This window comes from Diceros bicornis, chromosome 18 (genome assembly GCF_020826845.1).
Source record: "Diceros bicornis minor isolate mBicDic1 chromosome 18, mDicBic1.mat.cur, whole genome shotgun sequence".
Taxonomy (NCBI): domain Eukaryota; kingdom Metazoa; phylum Chordata; class Mammalia; order Perissodactyla; family Rhinocerotidae; genus Diceros; species Diceros bicornis.
Window position 1 is genome coordinate 1,876,163 of NC_080757.1, and position 20,493 is coordinate 1,896,655.

General features: G+C 58.6%; 1 protein-coding gene across 2 annotated transcripts in view; it reads right to left on the reverse strand.

The window, feature by feature from the left end:
* The window catches only part of FAM83G (family with sequence similarity 83 member G), a 26,820-nt gene extending 12,087 nt beyond the window's left edge, over positions 1-14,733 (reverse strand). For both annotated transcript variants that reach the window (XR_009222639.1, XM_058559569.1), the window contains exons 1-3: positions 14,684-14,733; positions 13,591-14,249; positions 3,474-3,641 (exon numbers count right to left, since the gene is read on the reverse strand). Coding sequence is in view for 1 of the 2 variants with exons in the window: in XM_058559569.1 (XP_058415552.1) it covers positions 3,474-3,641; positions 13,591-14,112 (690 nt within the window). In the remaining variant the exon portion in view is untranslated. The remainder of the gene's footprint in view (positions 1-3,473; positions 3,642-13,590; positions 14,250-14,683) is intronic.
* Positions 14,734-20,493: the final 5,760 nt, after the last annotated feature.

Sequence of the window (20,493 nt, forward strand, 5' to 3'; positions counted from 1 at the left end):
AAGCTATGAGCCTCGAGGCCCAGCCTGGCTCCCACTGGCCCAGGGCATCCCTTGGCACCCAGTCTCGCCCCCAAATGTGGCTCAGACATGTGGCCTGGCCATGGGTTCTGGTGGGGTGAGCAGGCTGGGAACTCTTCTCAAGGCCTGTTCCCCATTTCTCATATGGGACCATCATGCCCACCCTTTCCTCCGGATGGGCCCTCAAGGGCCAGCTGAGCTGGCAGGCACGGGCACTTGAGGACAGCTGGGAACCTCACACCTGGGGAGGTGCTGGTGCATGTCCTCCCACCTCACCTAGAAACCAGGAGGAGGGCTGGCCCAAGCAATAGAGGAGCTGTTTCCAGATGCGCTGGTGTGAGCTCAAAGCTCAGGAAGCAGGGAGGGCTGCCTGGAGGGGGAGGCCTCTCCAGCCAGACCACAGCTCAGAGGGGGAGGGGAAGCCCCTTGGCACTCAGACCAGAGCTGGGGTCTCATGGGAGGGGCTGCACCCGTCTCCCACCGCAGACAGGCTGGGAAGGGAGCCCTTACTGAGTGCCCTGCCCCACAGCCTCCTTCACTCTTCACAGCAGCCCTGCCAGATGAACAATGTGCCCATTTCAGACAAGAAGACTGAGGCTCAGAAAGATTCAGTGTCTCTGCCCAAGGTGACAGTGCAGGTGGCAGAGCCAGGGCTCAGGCCTGGCTCTTGGTGTTGCCCCCAGACTGGCAACCAACACCCCACTCCCATGGTCACAAGTATGACCCCACCAGATGCAGCCTGTCTCCCGGGCCTGCAGGAGCTGAGGGCAGGTCGCTGCGGAGCCGGGCAGGAACGGCGAGCACTGAGCGGGCGAGCGGCCGAGGGCGGGCCCAGGGATTACTGGCAAAGGAAGTACTCCCGAGACAGGTCCAGGCCCAGCTGGCCCGCGGGCAGGGAGGTGGGCCGTGCAGGCAGGCCCTCGACAAGGTGACACCAGGCCAGGGCTGGGCCACTCGCCCAGGCGGTGGAGGGGGCGGGCTCAGAGGTGAGATCTAGGAGGCCAGGTCAACATGGTCTTTCCCATGAAGGTGCCCAGCCTCCCACAGCATCCGGCTCCTGGGAACATCACCCTGAAGTCCCTGCCACCTTCCCCAGAGCAGGGAGGTGGGCAGCAGGACAGGCTGGGCCAGGGACCCCCAGTGCGAGTCACCCCCCCCATGCTCTAGGCTTCAGCCTCCTTTCAAGCTGAAGGGCTGGGGGAGGCCTGGCACCCATCCCCCCACCCCTGCCCAGGGCCTGAGGTTTAGAATTTCTTGTTATTGCCAGCAGCTGCATAACTCCCCTTAGCTCACAGAGCTTTTACAGCCACTGTCTCCTCTAATGTCATCTTCAAACAACCCTATGAGGCATCATTATGGCCATGAGGTGCTGGAGGCCCACAGAGGTGAGGCCACGTGCCCAAGGCCTGGTCAGCAGCCAGGAAGCCTCAGCCGGGGACACTGGGCACCCTTGTCTGTGCCAGCTTCTCATTACTGGCTTTTAGGTTCAGCCCCTGACCTGGTGGAATGCATCTGGGCAAGTCACAGCCTCCCTCAGGCCTCAGTTTCCCCTTCTGTCCTGCGGGAGCCTAGTCTAGATAGCCTCAAGGCCCCTTCTGGCTCAGGCATTCCAGGCCCCCGCGAAGCCATGGGGCTGCGGCGGGTCCTGAGGCCCCAGTTGCACTGGGGAGCAGAGGGTGGGAGGGGTGGGCGGTGAGGGCAGGAGCCGACCTCGCAGGGAGCCGTGAGCCCCCTGGGCCACGTTCTCAGCCAGCCTGCCTGCCTCCACTCCCTGGGGGCTCTGAACCCTCTGTGAAGACCTGCATCTGGGAGGCCCTACTGAGAAAAGGCGGGGGCACTGGACAGGGGCGAGGCCCCTAGGCCTCTGGAGCGGCCAGCCCCAGGTTTGGGTCCCTCCCCTGCCTCGTCACCCGTCCACCAGAGGGACGCGTGGGGGCCGAGTGATGGGGCGTGTGTGAAGCACCACTGGGCACGGTGGCGGTGGGCCCGTCGGGTCTCTTCCCAAGCCTGGGGGAAGGTGGGACAGAGATTCCTGAGGTTCTCTCATCTGCTGCCCACAAGGCCGAGGCCTCTGCAGCCACCTTTCAAAAGACGCCTGTCTACACCCAGCACCTCCCGGCATGAGCTGTCTCCCCCAGGAGTCGATTCTCAGTGCTAATTACAAGGCAGGCAGGGCGGTGGGTGAGTGTGGGGCTTGGGGTCAACCCACCAGGAAGACCACATAAAAATGTCCCAACAGCCAGAGACTCGCCGCCCGGGAGCTCACACCCACTTGAAAGGACTCAACTGGTGTGGGGGGCACCCTTGACAAAGGCCCACAGATGACAGGTACGGGAGCCCAGCCCCTTGTTAACCAACCTGGCATCACCCCTTCTCCTGGGATTCTGTTCAGATCAGAAGCCCAAGGACTTGTGACCTGCCGAGGGGTGGGGCCCAGCCAGGGGCTCTGGTGCAGCCCTCTCCCCTTATCTGTAAGGTCCCAGCTGTGAGTGCACCTGGGCACACTCCTCCACCTCCCCCTCTGAAAATGAGAACAACTGCCCTGCCCCGCCAGGCGGTCAGGAGATGCGTCAGCGGTGTGGAGGGCCGAGGACGGGCCTGGGACCCGGCAACCACGGTGGAAGCATCAGCTGTCGTTACGAAGACTGATCCCTCCTCTCTGGGGAACGTGCTGCACACAGTAGGCGCCAAGCAATGGCTGTGTGGAAGGAGGGCTCCCTCTGTCCCCAAGCAAGGCACCAAATGCCAGGGTGTCTGAGTGGAAGAGCCCACACACCCGCTGGACCAATGAGATCCTAGAGCCCAGAGAGGCAGGTGATGTGCTCAAAGACACACAGCAAAGCAGTACTGAGAACCCAGCCCATCCTGATCCCTCCACCTCTGCTCCCTGGAGCCCCTCCCTAGAAGACCCTCTCTACTCTGCTCTCGCTCCTCAAATCCATTTCAACTCTGCAGCCGTCAAGGAAGCGTTCCCTGACCTCAGCCTGAGACAGCTTTCCCTGTCGGAGCCAGATCCTAAAACCGGTGGGTGGATGTTATATGGAGACAGATGTGGGCCGAAACTCAAGAAAAGACTTCCGGGCCTCAGCTCTCCCGTGAGCTGCTGGAGCCCAGGTGGTAAGCACCTTGTCGCTGGAGGTGTGCAAGGAAAGACAGGTAACCAACACAGCACAGGCTGCTCTGAAATAACATGTGAATAGCACCTGGCGTGGGCTCCAGCACCTGGTGAGCAGGCCCTCAGTCAGTGCTCTCTTATCTCTGACTGTTGGAGGCAGTGAGCGTCCTGACCCTCGGGGCGTTCAAGCAGAGGCCAGGTGACCACCTGGCAGGAGGCTCTAGGATCACTGAACTCTATGTGCCCGGCACAGGCTCCATCCTTGGAAGGCAGGTGCTCAAAGTGTTTGTTGACTGACTGACTGAGTGACCAGTCGGCCATTCATGACCCACGGGCTCACCTTGAGGTGCCCCAGGTGCATGCGGGCCCGCTCGCACATGTGCAGGAAGTACTTGACGTTACTCTCGTCCACGATGATGTACACGGCCACCTTCCTCTTGAAGCCGGCCTCCAGCAGGTCCTTGAAGATGTCCACGTCGGTGAACATGTCCATGACCACAGCTATCACCTGGGGGCGGGCAGAGAGACCGGGACGTCAGGCAGCATGGCAGTGGGGCAGGTGCCTCAGCGGGACGCACGGCCCTGCCACGCCCACCGCCCTCCCTGGGTGCCCACTCTAGCCCTGCTCCCCGCAGCCTCCAGACCGGGACTGGGAAGGGATAGGCTGGCCCTCTCTGTCCCGAAGTTCCAGGCGTGGGATTCCACACTTAGGACTCAGATCCCCGGTCGGCGGCACAGACTGGACTCCGGGGCAGCAGGCAGTGGAGGATACGCCGCTGTTTCCGTAACCCAAGACCCCGGAAATCAAAGCCCAGGAGCCTGGCCAGTGAGGAATGCAGAGGGAAGAGGGAGAGCCGCAGAGGAGCCCAGAGGAGCCTGGAGGTGCTGGCCCTCGCGGGTCGGAGTCAGGGAGGGTCTGCGTCCTGAGGAGTGGGCGGCCCGCCCCCGTGCAGGTGCCAGGGCTCAGCCCAGGGGTCCTGTTCCAGTCTGTTCCTGGGTTGCATTCTGAGTCAGGACAGGCCATGCCGCCGCCCTCTGGCCACCACCCCGGGAGCCGAGCTGAAGCGGATGTGTCAACAGCCAGGGAGGGGGCGAGCAGCGGGCGTGGCCGCTTGCTGAGGTCACCCTGTGTCCCTGGCTCGTGTGGACTTTGGCAGCCTCCCTCGCTGCCACCTCTCCTGTCTAGTCTGGACAGCGCCCAAACCAGCACATGTGCCCTTCCCGTCATCTGACATCTGTCCCTGTCACAGCTGACCTCCAGCCTCCTAGGCTCAGGTGAGTCCGCAGGTCAGGGTGCACCACCCTACCCCCAGCCCAGCCCCAGCCCAGTGTGGGCAGTGACCTGAGTCGAGGCACGGGGAGGGAAGAGCCACAGGGAAAGGACAGGGCGGTGTGGACGAGCTGGCCTGCCTCAGGGGTGGTCAGGGGGCGCCTGGGCCTGGGGCGCTCAGTGACCATCAGGCTCCGGTCTTCAGTCTCTCTCATCGCCCCTCCCTGTCCCATTGGCAGCAGGGGAGTGTGTCAGACCGGGGCCCAGTGCTCCTGACCCAGACAGACATCCAGCCCCTCCCACCTTCCAAGGCTGGCACCACCCCATCCTGGGTCTGAGAACCTCCTGGAGGAGCCTGACACAGAGAGGCTGGGGATGTGCTCTGGGCTACACAGCAAGCTGGGGCTAGTCAGGCTAGGACCGAGTCAGGCCAGCCAGGGAGCTGAACTCACTCTCACCCACCATGAGGGCAGCCTGGCAGGTGGCCGGGGGCCTGCGGGGACGTGTCTGCACACTCCATCTGGCTCCTCCCGGGTCTCAGGCCCCTGTTGACAACAGTCGTGCATCCAGCACTAAAGCCCCTACACCCAGGGGCTCCCTACTGCCCCACCACGGACACCATCTCTGTGTGACCCTGAGCAGGACACCCAGCTTCTCTGGGCCCGGCTTTCTCATTCGTCCAGTGGGCACAGCAGAGCTGCAGGACCAGCCAGGGCTCCCCGGTGGCTGAGGCCCAGGGTCTTCTCTGTCCTCTGGGACACTACACACAAATGCATATGTCTGTCTGCCACTACTTACAAAAGCAGGCACCAGGCCAGGCCTTGGCCCGTAGCTTGCCAATGCTGCCCTGGACTAAATCTGCTCTGGTCCTGCCTAATAAAGCTTAACAGCAAGTCTCAAAAGCATTAAATTATTTCCAAGCAACTTCACTGCATCCCAGAACAAAGCTCCAAAATATTTTAAGAAAAAACAAAACAAAACTCCAGCACCCCACAACATAAAAGTCACTGTATCTGGAAACCAATCAAAAATTACCAGACACACAAAGAAACAGGAAAATAATGACCCACATGAGAAAAAAAAAAATCTATCAAAACAGACCCAGAATGGATACAGATGTTAGAATTGGCAGATAAAGACATGAAAACAGTTATAATTGTATTCTATATGCTCAAAAAGTTACTTAGAGACATGGAAGATATTTTTTTAAAAAAAACACCAAACTGAACCTCGAGAGGTAAAACAATTCAACATTTAAGATGAAAAATACACTGGATGAGATTAATGGCAAATTAGACACTATAGAAGAAAAGATTAGTGAACTTGAAGACACATCAGTAGAAATGATCACAGAGAGAGAAAGAGATTGAAAAAACAGGACCAGAGCATGAGTGGACTGTGGGTCAATTTCGAAGGCCTAATATACGTGTAATTGGAGTCTCAGAATGTGCAGAAGTGGAGAGTGGAAGAGAAGACAGAAAAACATTTGAAAAAATTATGGCCATAACATTTCCACATTTGATGAAAACTATACATCCACAAGGCCAGGAAGTCCAATGAATTCCAAGCAGAAGAGACACGAAGAAAACTACACCAAGGCACGTCACAGTCAAATTACTTAAAATCAGTGATAAAGAGAAAATCTTAAAAGCATCCGGAGGAGAAAAGACCATTACATAGTCAGAATCAATGCAAGCCAGATGACACAGGAGCAGCATCTTTAAGGTACTAAACGGAAAAACCTAGAATTCCATACCCAGGGGAAAAGGTTTTCAAAACCAAAGGTGAAATAAGGACTTTTTCAGACATACAAATGCTGAGAGAATTCATCCCCAGCAGACCTGCACTACAGTTACAGCCACCCCCCTGGACAGATGGAGAAACTGGGGCTCCAGGGGCTGCAGCTGCCTCCATGGTGGAGGCACAGGCCCCCTCCCTCCCTGGGGGTGAGGGACAGAGCCAGGAAGAGCTGCCCTCCTGGCCCAACCTCCTCCTCCAGCAGGAGGGCTGGGGCAGACCTGGCTGCAGGGCCTCAGTTTCCCATGTTCCCATGTTTCCCATGCCTCTCCCCACCCTTGGTGCTGGCAGGATTAATGAGACAGTCTGAAAGGCCTGGAAGGTTCTCTGGGCATTGTGGAGGCCTCCTGGGAGCCCCTGGCGACACTGTGGGCAGCACCACCCCTGACTCCTGGCACTCTCCAAACCAGCTTGCCCGTCCTCTGGCTCTGAAGGCCTGTCGCAGAGGTAACAGCCTGGTCCTGCCTTCCAGGTGGGTGGGGAGGGGGTCTGTGCATATGGTAACAAATGCTGACCCAAGCCAGGACCAGCCTGCTGACACTCTTCCAGGGACCAAGGAGGGGCAGTGATGACCACTCCCATTTCCCAGAGAGGGAGTCACTATCCCAGGGCCACACAGTCAGCTGGTGGCAGAGGCCTCCGGTTCCTGGGCTCCTTTCCTGCGGGGTTCCTGTGTATATTCTAGCTGTGACTCAGCCACTCCCAGAGCCCACCCTTGGTCCTGAAACAAACCCTGAACATCAGCACTGCCCAGAGGTTAATGCCCTGGGGCCTCCCGGCTCTGCCGCTCCTTCTCTGGGCGGCCTCTGGCAGGGCACTTCCCACTCAAAGCCTCAGTTTCTCTTCTCTGTAACATGGGGAGTCAGATTGGATGCCCTGAGCTCTCTCCCCTCTCCTCTTCATCAGCTCTGGGAACGCCTTCCCCACCCTCTGGACTATTCAGATGGAAGCCTCATTAAGGTCAATTAAAGGAGCCTCAGGCCTCCCGAGCACCAAATGCAGCAGGACTGGGCTCCAGAAGTGCACACCCATCACACCTAGAGCCCTTTGAGCAGGGGTCAGCCCAGCGGCAGCGTGGGGCCCTACCCTGAGTCTCCAGCCTCCCCTGGTCGACATCGGCCTCCACAACAGCTCAGGAATGCTGCACAGATAAGGGGCCAGCAGAGCATGGGGCAAGGTGGTCAGGTGACCAGGGCTTTGCCCTGTGCATGAGACAAGAGGACAAACCCCTCCCTCTTCCCACTGGCCTCGAGGGACCCGAGTTCTCCGAGCGTCCAGGCCTGCAGGCGTGGGATCCAGCCAACCAGACCACCCCACAGTCATCAGTAAATGGCACAAGCCACGGATTTTCAAACTGGAAAAGCTCAGAATCATAAATTCGAAAGCCTTTAGCTTCTCTGGGGTCCAAGAGCGACAGGCGCTGTGGGGTCATCGAGCATCCTAATCCTCCAGGAAGTCTGCCCTGGAAAGGACTTGCCCAGGGTCAGACAGCAAACCAGGGCAGGGCTGAGGCCCACGGGCCACCTGATGCCCAGGTCCTCTGCTGCATTCCACCAAGTCCTTGCTGAACTCCTCTAGCATGGGGAGCTCACCACTTCTCACTCCAGACCACTCCCAGAGAGAGGCTCTCAGGAGGGGGTGAGGATGAAGGTGGAGGGAAGAGAACTGGCTGGCATGCAGCGAGTGCCAACCCCATGGCAGATGCCAGGTGGAGGCCCTCACCTATCCCCTGTCCCATTTAAGTGTCACCGTGACGCTGAGGCAGGTGCTGGCATCACCGTGGCACTGAGGAGGAAGTGACTATCTCGAGGTGGTGTGGCTAGATCACAGCAGAGCTGGGGCTCAGGCCTGGGTCCACGTGACACTGAAGACTGTCTTCCCACAGCCCCATGTGGCATTTAACCTGGGAAGGTCACTGAGCCCAGGGACCACTCGGACCCCATGAAGGAGGCTGGTGCAGCCCACGAAGGCCGGCCCCTACCAGGACACGGACACAGGGCCGGTGCAGAGGGGCAGTTCTGTCCCACGCTGAGCAGCCCCTGGGTGCTCAGTATCCTGTAGGCACTCAGGACTATTCCTGCCTTAATCCCCATTTTACAGATGAAGAAGCTGAGGCCCAAGGTCGTGCGTCAAGGGGGTGGCTGAGCTGGACAGGTGAGCCAGGGGCCTCTGAGAAGACCAGCCCTCTCGGCTGGCCTAGGGGGAGGATGCTTGGCTTCAGAGTGAGCCTGCCGAACCAGGGAAACTGTGGCTCTGTGGAGCCCAATCTAGGCCTGCCAGGCCAAAGACCCCAGTGTGACCTTCGGCAGGCCCTGGCCCACTCTGAGCCTTGGTATCCTCATCTGTGACATGCCTGTGACGACAGGCGCCACCTCATGGGGTCGTGGGAGGGAGGGCAGTGCTGGCGGTGTGAGTGCACGGGGAGCCGGGCGTGCACCTGCCCCAGAGGGGCCGGCCCTCCTTCCTGGCAGAGCTGCTCGTGACTCTCCCCAAACTCAATTAAGACGCAAACGCCGGGGGGTAGGAAGCCCTTGGAGAAGACGGGAGCCAACACCTGGGATTCTCTTATCAGATGGTTCCCCACCGGGCAGGTGAGGGCCCTGGGCACTAGGCTGGGAACTGCTGGAGCAGGCAGCAGGCAACTTCCCAGACCCACTGCACGAGCCAGGCTGGCTGCTGCCCCTCGGGGCTCCAGCGTGCCCCTGAGAACAGCCGCCCGGGCCACCCTTGGGCCTCTCAAGGCGTTGAGGCTGTCCTGGTACTGTCTAGCTCAGGGACGGTGAAAGCCCTCCCTCCTGGTCTGCAGGGACCCACAGTGGTCTTGGCTCCCATGGCCCTGCTCTCTTCAGTCCTGGTGTGGTCAGAGTTCTGTCCCCTGCCGGCGAGCCCAGCGTCTGGGAGCCTGATGGGGACACGGAGCTTTGTGAAAATCCTTTTACTGTCCTGAGTCAAGCTGGGGGCCGGCTGGAGGCTCCAAGGCTCCCATGAGAGGCAGGGCTCAGAAAGAACAGCCAAGATGCTGCTTCTCTAGGGAAAAGGGGGCCCAGAGCCTGCAGACCTGGTTCTGGGCCCAGCTCCTCCGGTTATCAGCTCTGTGAGCTTCGGCAAGTTATTCGCCATCTCTGAGCCCCACCAGGCCTCAGTTTCCTCTTCGGCACAGTGGAGACAACACCCTCTTGATGGAGCTGCTGAGAGGCTGACAGTGTGGGTGAAGTGCCTGCTCAGCACCTGGTGTGCAGCTGGCATTTAATAACCGCCTCATTAAGCTGCTTTTATTCTCCCGGAGCCAAGCTGGGAGCCAGGACTGCAGCGTGTGAAGGCGGGGGTCTGAGAGGAGAGACGGGTTGATCAGCCATCGTGAAACTAGTGAAACCCGGTTCCACTCCCTTCCTGCTGTGCGGCCCCAGGCAAGACACTTGACTTCTCTGGGTCTCTATTCCCAAGCCCTGACCAGGCCGGCGTGAGATCTGGGTTCTAGCCCAGCCTTCGCCACTTATTCTCCCCCTTTCTTCACCTGCAATGATTCGCCCCCGCCCCTGAGACCTCCCCGGGCTGTTGGGGCTGGGAAGGGATCCTGCCCCCCACTGTGTGTGTGTGGGGCGTTCAGCATCTCCTGGAAGAACAACCTACTAGAACATCTGTATTCTGCTCTGGCCTGTCATCGGCAGGGCAGGAGACCCCGAGGTAGACTGCTGAGGCAGTCCCTCCCCAGCCCAGCCTCGCCCCTCCCTCAGAGGCTGCAGCCAAGCAAGGCCGGGGCTCGGCCCTCCCAGGCGTGATGCTACAGGCCTCTGGTATGCAGCTGGAACCCCACGGCAGGTTTCTCCCAGAGAAATCACTGGCTCCTGGGGGCTGGGGGAGGGGCAGGCAGACGACCTTCCATCTTGGAGCGCTGGAGACCACTGGGGCCGGAAACCGGCTCAGAGAGCACCAGCTGCCCGCTCAGGGGCACACAGCCAGTGGAGTCAGACCCTCAGTCTCTGTCCCAGAGGGGTCTAGAATCACAGGGCAGCAGGGCGTCAGAGCTGAGGGGAGCCTCAACAGTCTTCAATGCCTGTACCTGTTTTACAGGTGGGATGACTGGGGCTGAGAGACGAGCTGGGCTTGTGCTGGGTCACACAGCGATGGAGGCAGAGCAGGGACCTGACCCCAGCACTCCTGGTACTGTGGCCCATTGGTTCCATTCTAGTCTTCTGAGAAAGGGGGACCCGGTGGGAGCCCTGACGGGAACACAGCCACTCCCTGGCGGCAGAGCTGGGGCGGGCTGAGTGTGTGCTGTGTCACTTCCCTGCCCCAGGGTCTACCTGCCTGCTGATGACAGCCAGGCTGAGGAGGTGGCGGGCTGGGCCACCCTGATTCAGCGCCAGCAGCCCCAGCCCAGGTGCCCTGGTGGGCAGGGGGCCAGTGTTTGGGCCAGGCAGCCGGCCAGCAAGATCCCCATCCCCGGGCTTCGAGGGTGGGCATTCTCTCTTCATTGATACGGGGGTGAGAGGAAGATGCGGGGGCGAGGGGGAAAGAGGTGATTCATGGGGAGGGAGAAGGTAGGGAGAGTTCCTGGCAGACCAGGCAAGGTGCCCCATCAGCATCTGTCAGCATCACTGCCCCGCCCCTGCGAGCCTGGGGAGCAGCTGGAGCAGGGAAGGGGGAGGGTGAGCTGCCCCTCCCTGCCCTGTCTGTCACTGTGTCCTGCCAAGGCCAGGGCAGGACAGGCAGGGGACCCATCCTAGAGTCCAAGGACAACTCGGACTGGCCTGGTCCCCAGCCCTCCGACCAAGAATTAGCTGGGTGACCTTGGCAGGGACTAACCAGTTGGTCCTCAGTTTCTGCATCTGAAAAGTGGGGCAGATAAGGCCACCTGAGACCGTGAAGGGCCTCACACTCAGTAGGTCAGGTGTCGCTCAGCACTGGGCCATGGTCTGAGAAATGCATCGTCAGGCGACTGTGTGGTTGTGCGAACATCACGGAGTGCACTTACACACCCCTACTCCACAGCTGGGCCGTTTGGTACGAATCCTCTGGGACGGCCGCCGCATACGCGCTCCATCGTGACCGACACGTGGGCGGTGCGTGGCCGTCAGCAGCAGCCGTTGTTACCGCAGCCGGCCCAGGCACACGGCGTTCTGGCCACAGGTCTGGGGTGGATGTGACAGGAACGCGGGTTGGGCAGCAGGGGCTGGGCTTACCACAGTGCCATGGGGTGTGAACCATCCCTCTGCCCCTCCGTGCCTCAGTGTCCCCGTCTGGAAGATGAGACGCTCGGCCTCCACCGCCTGAGGCCCCTCCCGCTGGGCCTGTGAGGGAGGCTCCCGCCACTGAGAGTGGGCGGACAGGCTCAGCAGCGAGCCCCCTTCTGAGTGGGAGGAAAGCAGGGGGGCAATGCCTCCCTATCGGGGGGCTGCACAAAGGCACCAAGGCACCATCTGGTGCCACACAGACGGGGCTCAAACCTGAAAGGGACTTCTTCCTGGCTATGTCCCCTTAGACCAGTGATGCTGTGACCTTGTGGGGCTTTTGTGGGGAGCAGATGAAGTTATGGGGGCCCCATGGGACTGCTGGGGTGGCTGGGTCTCAGCCCTGGCCATAGACACGTGGGGTGGATGCCCTGGGGCCCAGCCTGGCCCCGGTGCCCCTCTCTGGACCCCTCACTGGACCAGGCTGCCGGTCTTTCTGTCTGGGGGACATGAGACTCTCCTGCTGTTCCCATGCCACGCTGGGACCTGAGTCTCCCTCCTCCCTCCTCAGGAGAGGCACGGGGGGGGGGGGAGGGGGACCCTGGCACAGTAGGTCCAGCCCCCCCGACCCAGGGCCTCAGCTTCCCAGCTTTTAAAAAGGGAGTGGAGGCAGGGTAATGGGGTCCCAACAGGCCCTCCAGGGGACTGGGTTCCACGGCTTGACGTCAGGACCCACGTCCGCAGCACCCTGCTACCCCACGGCAGGTGTGGGGCAGGTTATTCAGCCTGAAAACTACGCGGGCCTCGTCCTCCCCCGCTTCCCCTCCTCTTCCTCCAGCTCTTCCTCATGCCCGTCACCAGACTCCATCCTCACCACAGCCCGAGATGTGGCTTCATCCCCCACCTCCATTTCACAGACCAAAAGCCGAAGCCCCAGAGCTGCCTGGGATCAGGCCGGAGCCAGGCTCCCTGACTCAGGCATCTGACTCGGCCACCCCTCGGGGGCAGGGATTCCACCTTTCTGGAAACTCAAGCTGTGGCCACCTCATCAGCTCCTGACCCACTTCTCTGTCTTTGCCCCTGAGCTCCCCCAGGCCCTGTCTGTCAGCCACGAGGGTCCCAAAGCCGGCGTTCGGGTCTTGTGTGATTTGCTGCCCCGCTCTGGGCCTGGAACACTAAAGGGATTAAACCCTGCTAGAAATACCTCAGCCCCACAACCCAAGGCCAGGACAGACATAGGTCTCTGCTGAGCCCAGACCTGGCTTCAGAATCCTTCCCAACACAGCTCACTGGGCAGGCTTTATCAATCATGTCAGGATGTGCTTTGAAACCAAGCAAAGGCACTTCTGCTCAGCAGCAAGAGGCACTGGCTCGTGGCCATGGCTGGCCAGCAATGGCCTGGCTGTCTGCAAGTGGCAAGCACCCCTCCTCAGACTGTGTCGGTGTGTGAGCCGAGAATGGTCACCCACACGGGGGACACTGCACAGCTCGGCAGGGGTGGGGAAGGGAAGGTCCAGACAACGCTGGAGGCCCCTTATAGTGGCAAAATTCCACCCGGTGGACAAGGCTTGGCTGCAATCACCCCGCTCCCGCCCCTGAGGACCACACGGTCTCCACCCGCACGTCCCAGCCTGGAAAGGTTCTGCCATGGCAAAGCTCAGGAAGGGGCCCAGAGAGAGTGAGGGGCTCGCTCTCAGTGGCCCAGCACGGCCAAGAAACACACACTTGAACTCAGACCTCCGGGCCAGCCTCCCACGGACTCAGACTACTTCTCAGTCTCCATGCCAACTCCCCCACCCCAGCCTGTCTCCACCACCCAGCAAAAGCACCACCAGAGAGCTGGCGGTGTGTGTGAGCGCCTGTTGCCTCTCCGGGGTGAGTCAGAGCCGTCCCGAGGGATGTAAGGGAGAGAAAGCCACCACTCCCCCCACCCCACCCCCACGCAGCACCTTCCTCCGGGGAACCTGCTCGCACATCTGGGGAAATCACAAACGCCCCCAAACAGTGCACAAAGGGCCTCTGAGACGCGGCAGCCCACCATCACCCGCTGGAGCACCTGGGCACCCTGTCCTTCCGCAGAGACGCTGAGGAGCCCCATGAAGACAAGAGGGGAGACCGTCACGGAGGCGGCCAAGAGGCCGCGCTGGGCTCTGAGGGGGCGCGCCCGGAGGCGGGAGAGACGCTGGGGGCCGGGGACTCCCGCCCACCGGCCGGCTCACCTTCTGCGCCTGGGTGATCATCTTGCGCACCACCTCTTTGATGTGGGCCTGCCCGTCGATGGGGGGCTGCATGTAGACGCTGGCCCGGGTCACGCCACGGTAGGCGACGGTGTCCGGCCAGCCCAGGTCCAGCTGCGGGATGGAGCGGTCCGACTTCTGGGGCCAGTACTCCAGCGAGGGCAGTGGCTCAGCCTCGGTGGGGACCCCACCTGCCCCGCTGGCCTCCTCGGCGTCCCCGACGCCGTCGTCCTCGGGCTCCCGGGGGCGGCCCGTGTCCCGAGGGTCCTCAGAACCCGGGTCGTACACCTCGATGGCCTCCAGGATGCGCTTGAGCTCCAGCTCCGAGAGGAAGTCTCGGATGTTCTCCCGCTTCAGCACCTCGTAGAAGGCCTCGGGGCCGCGCGCCACCAGGGCCTCCAGCGCCAGCCGCTGCTCCTCGCTGTAGAAGAACTCGGGCTTGGACTCGCTGGAGCGCCAGTTGACGTGGCTGTCGTCCAGACACTGCACCTGGGAGAAGGCCATGGTGCCACCTGCCGGGGCGCTTCTGCCGGCTGGGCGGGCGACGGGACGCGCGGCAAGGTCGGATCCTGACTCCGCCGGCCGGGGCACAGCGCGCTCCGGGCCTCCCAGCCGCCTCTGCTGCTCTGCCCATACGGAGCCTGCGGGAGAGGGGAGAAGGCAGGGTCAGGCCAGAGTGCAGCAGGGCCCGGGGAGGGGCCGGGCGGGGGGGCCGCAGTGCCAGAGACCGGGCGGGGCGCAGCCCAGGGCCGGGTGTGTCTGCCAAGGGGCCAATCCCAGGGGATTTCTGGAGCTGCCTGAAGTCCAGGCAACTTCTGGGGGGAACTATGGCGGGCAGGGAACTCCACAGAAGTCTCCAAGAGTGGGAGCAGGAGACGGAACCCGGACGGCCCCTGGCTCTGCTCAGCGGCGCCCCGCACCCGAGGGCTTCCGGGAAGGGAGGGGGTCTTAAAATCCCCGGGCGCCCGAGCGGCAACCCGAGGGGCCTGCCTGGAGGAGGCTCGGGGAAGTGCGGCGGGCGGGCGCCGGCGCCCCGGCGGCCCGGGGTCCGGGGACGCGGGCCGGGACTCCTTACCGGGCGGGCGGGCGAGCGGGCGGCGCGGAGCCGGCGAGAGGAGCCGCGCCGGAGAGCGGGCGCACAGGCGGCGGACCGGTGACTAAGTGCCGCCCCGCCCACCCTGCCCCCGCCGCCGCCGCCGCCGCCGCCGCCGCCGCCGCCGCCGCCACCTGCGGTCACGTGCGGCCTTGGGGGCGGGGCCGGAAGCTGATTCACCTCCCGCCGCGACGGACACAGCCAAATTCTGAAAAGCTCAATGACCAAAGTCCAAGAGCTTCTGCAACATTGCAGCCCAGAGAGGGACAGTGCTCATCCTGAGGCCACACAGCAAGTTAACAGCCTTAGCACCCCTCTCTGCTCGCATTGCCTGTTGGTAACCCTGGTCCAACCCTACCTGTGCCAGTTCCCTGGTGGCACAGAAAGTCCCTACAAATGCCCAGCTGTCCAGTTGTGGAAGTAGAGTTGGGGTACTGGACTGGGAGCCCCCAAGGCAGGGGTAGGGCACGGTCTGACCCAACCTCAGGAGCCTTCACAGAGCCTGGTGTGGACAGAACAGGTACCCAGTTCTTAGTCCCAGGCCCCGCTCCCTGCTGGGAGGGTTCCCCCACATGCCCACCCAGGGCTGGTCCTGCATGATGAGCCCCCCACCTGGACCCGGGCGCGGGGAGGGCCAGAGAGGGCTGCTGTGGGCTGGGGTCAGGCCCAGCTCTCTGCCTGGCGTCCCTGAGGCTTGGGACCCCAGTTATGGGGGGGTGTGGGGACCACATCTGAAAGCAGGCTGCCAGGGCGGGGAAAGCAAAGCCCATTAAAGCTGGCGGGACAAACAGCCCCCACCCCGTCGCGTGCCGCAGCCAGTCAGCCAGGCAGTGGCCCAGCCCTTCCCTCCCAGCCCCCACACCTGCCCTGGATGGGGCTGCTCTGTGCTCAGGCTGGGATTGGGGCTCTGAGGACACAGCTCTGTGCTGCTGAGGGCCGGCTGGTGACATCTCCAGGTCTGGGCAGTGAACCCCGCCACCCCAGGACCCTCACCACCATGCATCTGCTGTCAGGCCTTCCCACTTGGGTCCACTGCCCTGAGCAGTGACTCCCTCTCCTGGCCCCAGCACCCCTCTGGTCCCCATCACAGACCCCTCAAGCCTCAAGTCCTGCCCTCCACCCTGGCCCCAGGGGTGTCACACTGTGTCTGAACTTAGTGGCCCCGGAGACCAGGCGCCTGCCCCTCCCTGAGCAGTCCCACAGGTGCCCCCAGCTGCCCCCGGGTCCATGCACACCTGCCTGCATCCTCCCCACCCAGGCGGTCCAGTGGGTGAGCGCTGCCCAGGGGTCCTGAAGCCTCTGGGCCTCAGCTTCCCCTTTTGTCCTCACCACTGCGCAGAGGCCCTGGGCTCATGCCCGGAGTCCTGGCTCTCAGGCCTGACAGGCCTCTGGCCCTCCAACCTCTGCAGTTACCTGCCCGTAGTTATGGATTCACAGGAATTTGTTTAAAAACACCAACAGAAAGGGTTGCCTGCACCCAGTTTCCCCCAATGGTGTCATCTTGCATAGCTGTAGGACAGGAATACTGTGGCCAGAACAAGAGCTTGGCGCCGTCCGGAGCGTGCACAGATTCACCCGTGTACATGTGCTCCTGTGTGTGTGTGTAGATGTATGCAACCTTATCACATGTGTAGATCTGTGTCCCCACCATCACAATCAAAATGCAGCACTCCTCCCTCACCACCAAGATCTCCCTCCTTGCAGCACACCCACACCTCCATCCCTAACCCCTGGAACCACTAACCTGCTCTCCATCTCTGGCAATTCATCCGGTGGGTGTGTATCAGTGGCTTGCTCCTTTCTGTTGCTGACTGGTATTCCATGGTATGGGTGGCCCGTAGTTTGTTTAACCCTTTCACCTGTTGAAGGACATTTGGGTTGTTTCCAGTTTTGGGCTATTATGAATAACACTGCTATGAATATTCATGGACAAATTACACAAATTAATTCATATACATATACTTGTGCATATTACATTATGTATCTGTTACATTCCCCCAACAATGTGTGAGTGATCCAGCTTCTCCCCATCCCTGCCTGCGTGTTCTCTTGCCGCTGCTGTTTTATTTTAGCTGTGCTGATAGGCGGTGATAGTCTCTTGACTGTGGCGTTAGTTTGCATTTTCCTGATGACTGTGACACTGAACACTCGTTCATGTGCTTCTTTGCTGTCTGTGTGTGCTCTTCAGAGAAATGTCTGTTGGTGGGTTTTGCCCATTTTCTGATAGGATTGCCTGGTGTTTCCTGTTGACTTTTGAGAGCTCTTTATACGTTCTACTACAAGGTGTTCTTCAGGTATGTGGTCTGCAAATATTTTCTCCTGGTCTGTAGCTTTTCTTTTTTTTTTTTTCAAGTATATAATACAATGCTATTAACTGTAATGACTATGCTGTACATTGGATCCCCAGAACTTATTCATCTTATAGCTGGGAGTTGTACCCTTTGACATCTCCTCTTTTCCCGCACCCGCAAGCCCCTGACAGTCACCATTATAGTCTCTGCTTCTATGAGTTCAGCATTTCTGGATTCTGCATATAAGTGATATCATATAGTATTTGTCTTTCTCTGTCTGACTGGTTTCTCTTAGCATAATACCCTCAAGTTCCACCCATGTTGTTGCAAATGGCAGGATCTTTCTTTCTCATGACTGAGTAATATTCCGTTATATAGATTTATCTCACATCTTCTTTATCCATTCATCTGTTGATTGACACTTAGGTTGTTTCTGTATCTTGGCTATTGTGAATAATGCTGCAGTGAACGTGGGGGTGTAGATACCTCTCTGAGTTAGTGATTTCATTTCCTTAATATGTGTAACCTAGTTGTGGGGTTGCTGGATCATCACGTGGTAGTTGTATTTATAATTTTTTGAGGAATTGCTATACTATTTTCCGTAGTGGCTACACCAATTTACATTCTCACCATCAGTACACAGGTATTCCCTTCTTTCCACGTCCTCGCCAACACGTGTTGTCTCTTGTCCTTTTGATGATGGCCATTCTGACAGGTGTGAGGTGATGTCTCACTGTGCTTTTGATTTGCATTTCCCTGATGATTAGTGATGTTGAGCATTTTTTCACATGCCTGTTGGCCACTGTATGTCTTCTTTGGAAAAATATCTATCCAGTTCCTTTGCCCATTTTTAAATCAGATCGTTTGGGGATTTTTTGCTATTGAGTTATATGAATTCTTTATATATTTTGTATAATAGCCCTTTATCGGATAGTTGGTTTGCAAATATTTTTTTCCCAATCCGTAGGTTGCCTTTTCATTTTGTTGATGGTTTCCTTTGCTGTGCAGAACTTTTTTTTTTGGTGAGGAAGATTCACCATGAGCTTACATTCGTGCCAGTCCTCCTCTACTTTGTACGTGGCTTGCCTCCATCGCATGGCTGATGAGTGGAGTAGTCCGTGCCCAGGATCTGAACCCGAGAACCTGGGCCGCCAAAGTGGAGCGCACCAGACTTTAACCACTCGGCCACGGGGCCAGCCCCTGTGCAGAAGCTTTTTAGTTTGATGTAGTCCCACTGGTTGCTTTTTGCTTTTGTTGCCTTTGTTTTTGGTGTCAAATCCAAAAAAATCATCACCAAGACCGATGTCAAGGAGCTTACCACCTATGTTTTCTTCTAGGAGTTTTATGATTTCAGGTCTTGTGTTCAAGTCTTTAATCCATTTTGAGTTAATTTCTGTGTATGGTGTGAGACAGGCACCCAGTTTCATTCTTCTGCATGTGGCTATCCAGTTTTCCCAGCACCATTTATTGAAGAGCCTATCCTTTCTCCATTGTATATTCTTGGCTCCTTTGTCGTAAATTAATTGACTGAATATGTGTGGATTTGTTTCTGGGCTCTCTATTCTGTTCCATTGATCTGTGTGTCTGTTTTTGTGCCAGTACCATGCTGTTCTGATTACATAGCTTTGTAATGTAGTTTGATATCAGGAAGTGTGATTCCTCCAGCTTTCTTCTTCTTTCTCAAGATTGCTTTGGCTACTCAGGATCTTTTATGAGTCCATACAAATATTTTAGGATTGTTTTTTCTGTTTCTATGAAAAATACCATTGAATCTGGATTTCATTGAATCTGTAGATCGCTTTGGGTAGTACTGACATTTTAACAATATGAATTATTTCAATCCGTGAGCATGAATATTTTTCCATTTATTTGTGTCTTCTTCAGTTTCTTTCATCAATATCTTCTAGTTTTCAGTGTACAGGTCTTTCACCTCCTCGGTTAAATTTATTCCTAAGTATTTTATTCTTTTTGATGCAATGGTAAATGGGATTTTTTTCTTACTTTCTTTTTCTCATAGCTCGTTGTTAGTGTATAGAAACGCCACTGATTTTCGTGTATAGATTTTGTATCCTGCAACTTTACTGAATTTATTTCTGTAGCTTTTCTTTTTATCCTTTCACAGATGTCTCACACAAAGCGAAAGCTGCTGATTTTGCTGAACTCTAAAGTGTCAGGTTTTCCTTTTACGGGTCACGCTTTTGACTCAAGACTAAAACCTCTCATCTTGCCCCGGGTCCCAAAGATGTCCTCCTATTTTTTTCCCTGAAAGTTTGATAGTTTTACATTTAAATCTGTGATCTATTTTGAATTAATTTTGGTGTAAGGTGTGCAGTTGAGGTTGAAGTCGAGTGTCTGGCGGCTGGATGTCCCCAGGAGGGTTTTACAGAGGAGGAAACAGCACAGAGAACAATCACCCAGGATCCACAGTAAGCCAGACTCGAACCCGGGTCTGCGTGCTTTCCCCCGCTCACCACTGTGACACTGACGTCTGGACGGGTTCCCAGGGATAAGCCAGGCCTGGCTGGGGAGTGGGGATCACCTTGATTACTTCTCGGGGTGGTGTATCCAGTGGCCAGCTTGGGAAAGGGTCATTCAGTCAGTCAACAAACTCCGGCAGAGCCTGTCTTGCATTGGCTCGTGCTGGGCTCTGCTGGGGCCTGGTTCCTCCCTGGGCCCCCATGGTCACAGTCTGTGGGGAGGCAGGACGGACACAGGGCAGAGGGGTATGGGTGCTGTGGAGGAGGTTGCCCTGATCCTCGGGAGCCCAGACATCCACAGAGTTGAGAGGAATGAGTATGAGTTCCCGGGGCTTATGGAGGAGGGAAGGGTATTCCAGGGAGAGGGAACAGCAAACACAGAGGCCCAGAGGTTTGGGTGCAATGGGCAGGATGAGGGGGGCCAAGTGGGTGAAGGGCTGTGAGTGGCACCGTTTGAGTCGCGTGACCCCTCCCGCAGGGGTAGGGAGCCCCAGAAGGGCGATTAGGAGGAATGGGGGCAGACTGGTGGTTTGAGGAGTTCCCTTTGCTGCTTGCAGGAGGGTGGGCTAGAGGGGACAGGGCGGCGCAGCAGGAGCGGTGATTCCCCCGATCACTAAGCCTAGTGGTTGGACTTGCCATTGGCCGCAGGGAGAGAGGATGTTGGGGGCAAGGAGAGGGCATCCCCAGGCTTCTGGCATGGGACCTGCCTGGGTGGGGTGCTGATGCGGACGTGGAGCCCGCGGTGGGGGGTCCCAGGCCCAGGGAAGCTGGTGCTCCGGCAAACCCAGAGCCCCCCACCCCGTTCCCTAGCCCTTGCTGGCCTGGGGCTTCTCACTCCCGAGTTGGCACATTCAGGGGACTTTGTTTAAGCAGCGACGCCTCTGCTGCTATCATAAAGGAGAGGTTGTTCTTTTCTGCTGTTCAGCACTAGCCCAGGTGAGCCAGTGGTGCCCGGGGCAGTGTCCCATGCCTGGAGCCTGGAATGGGCTGAATAAACTCGGCCAGAATCTCCTGACTCGGGCTT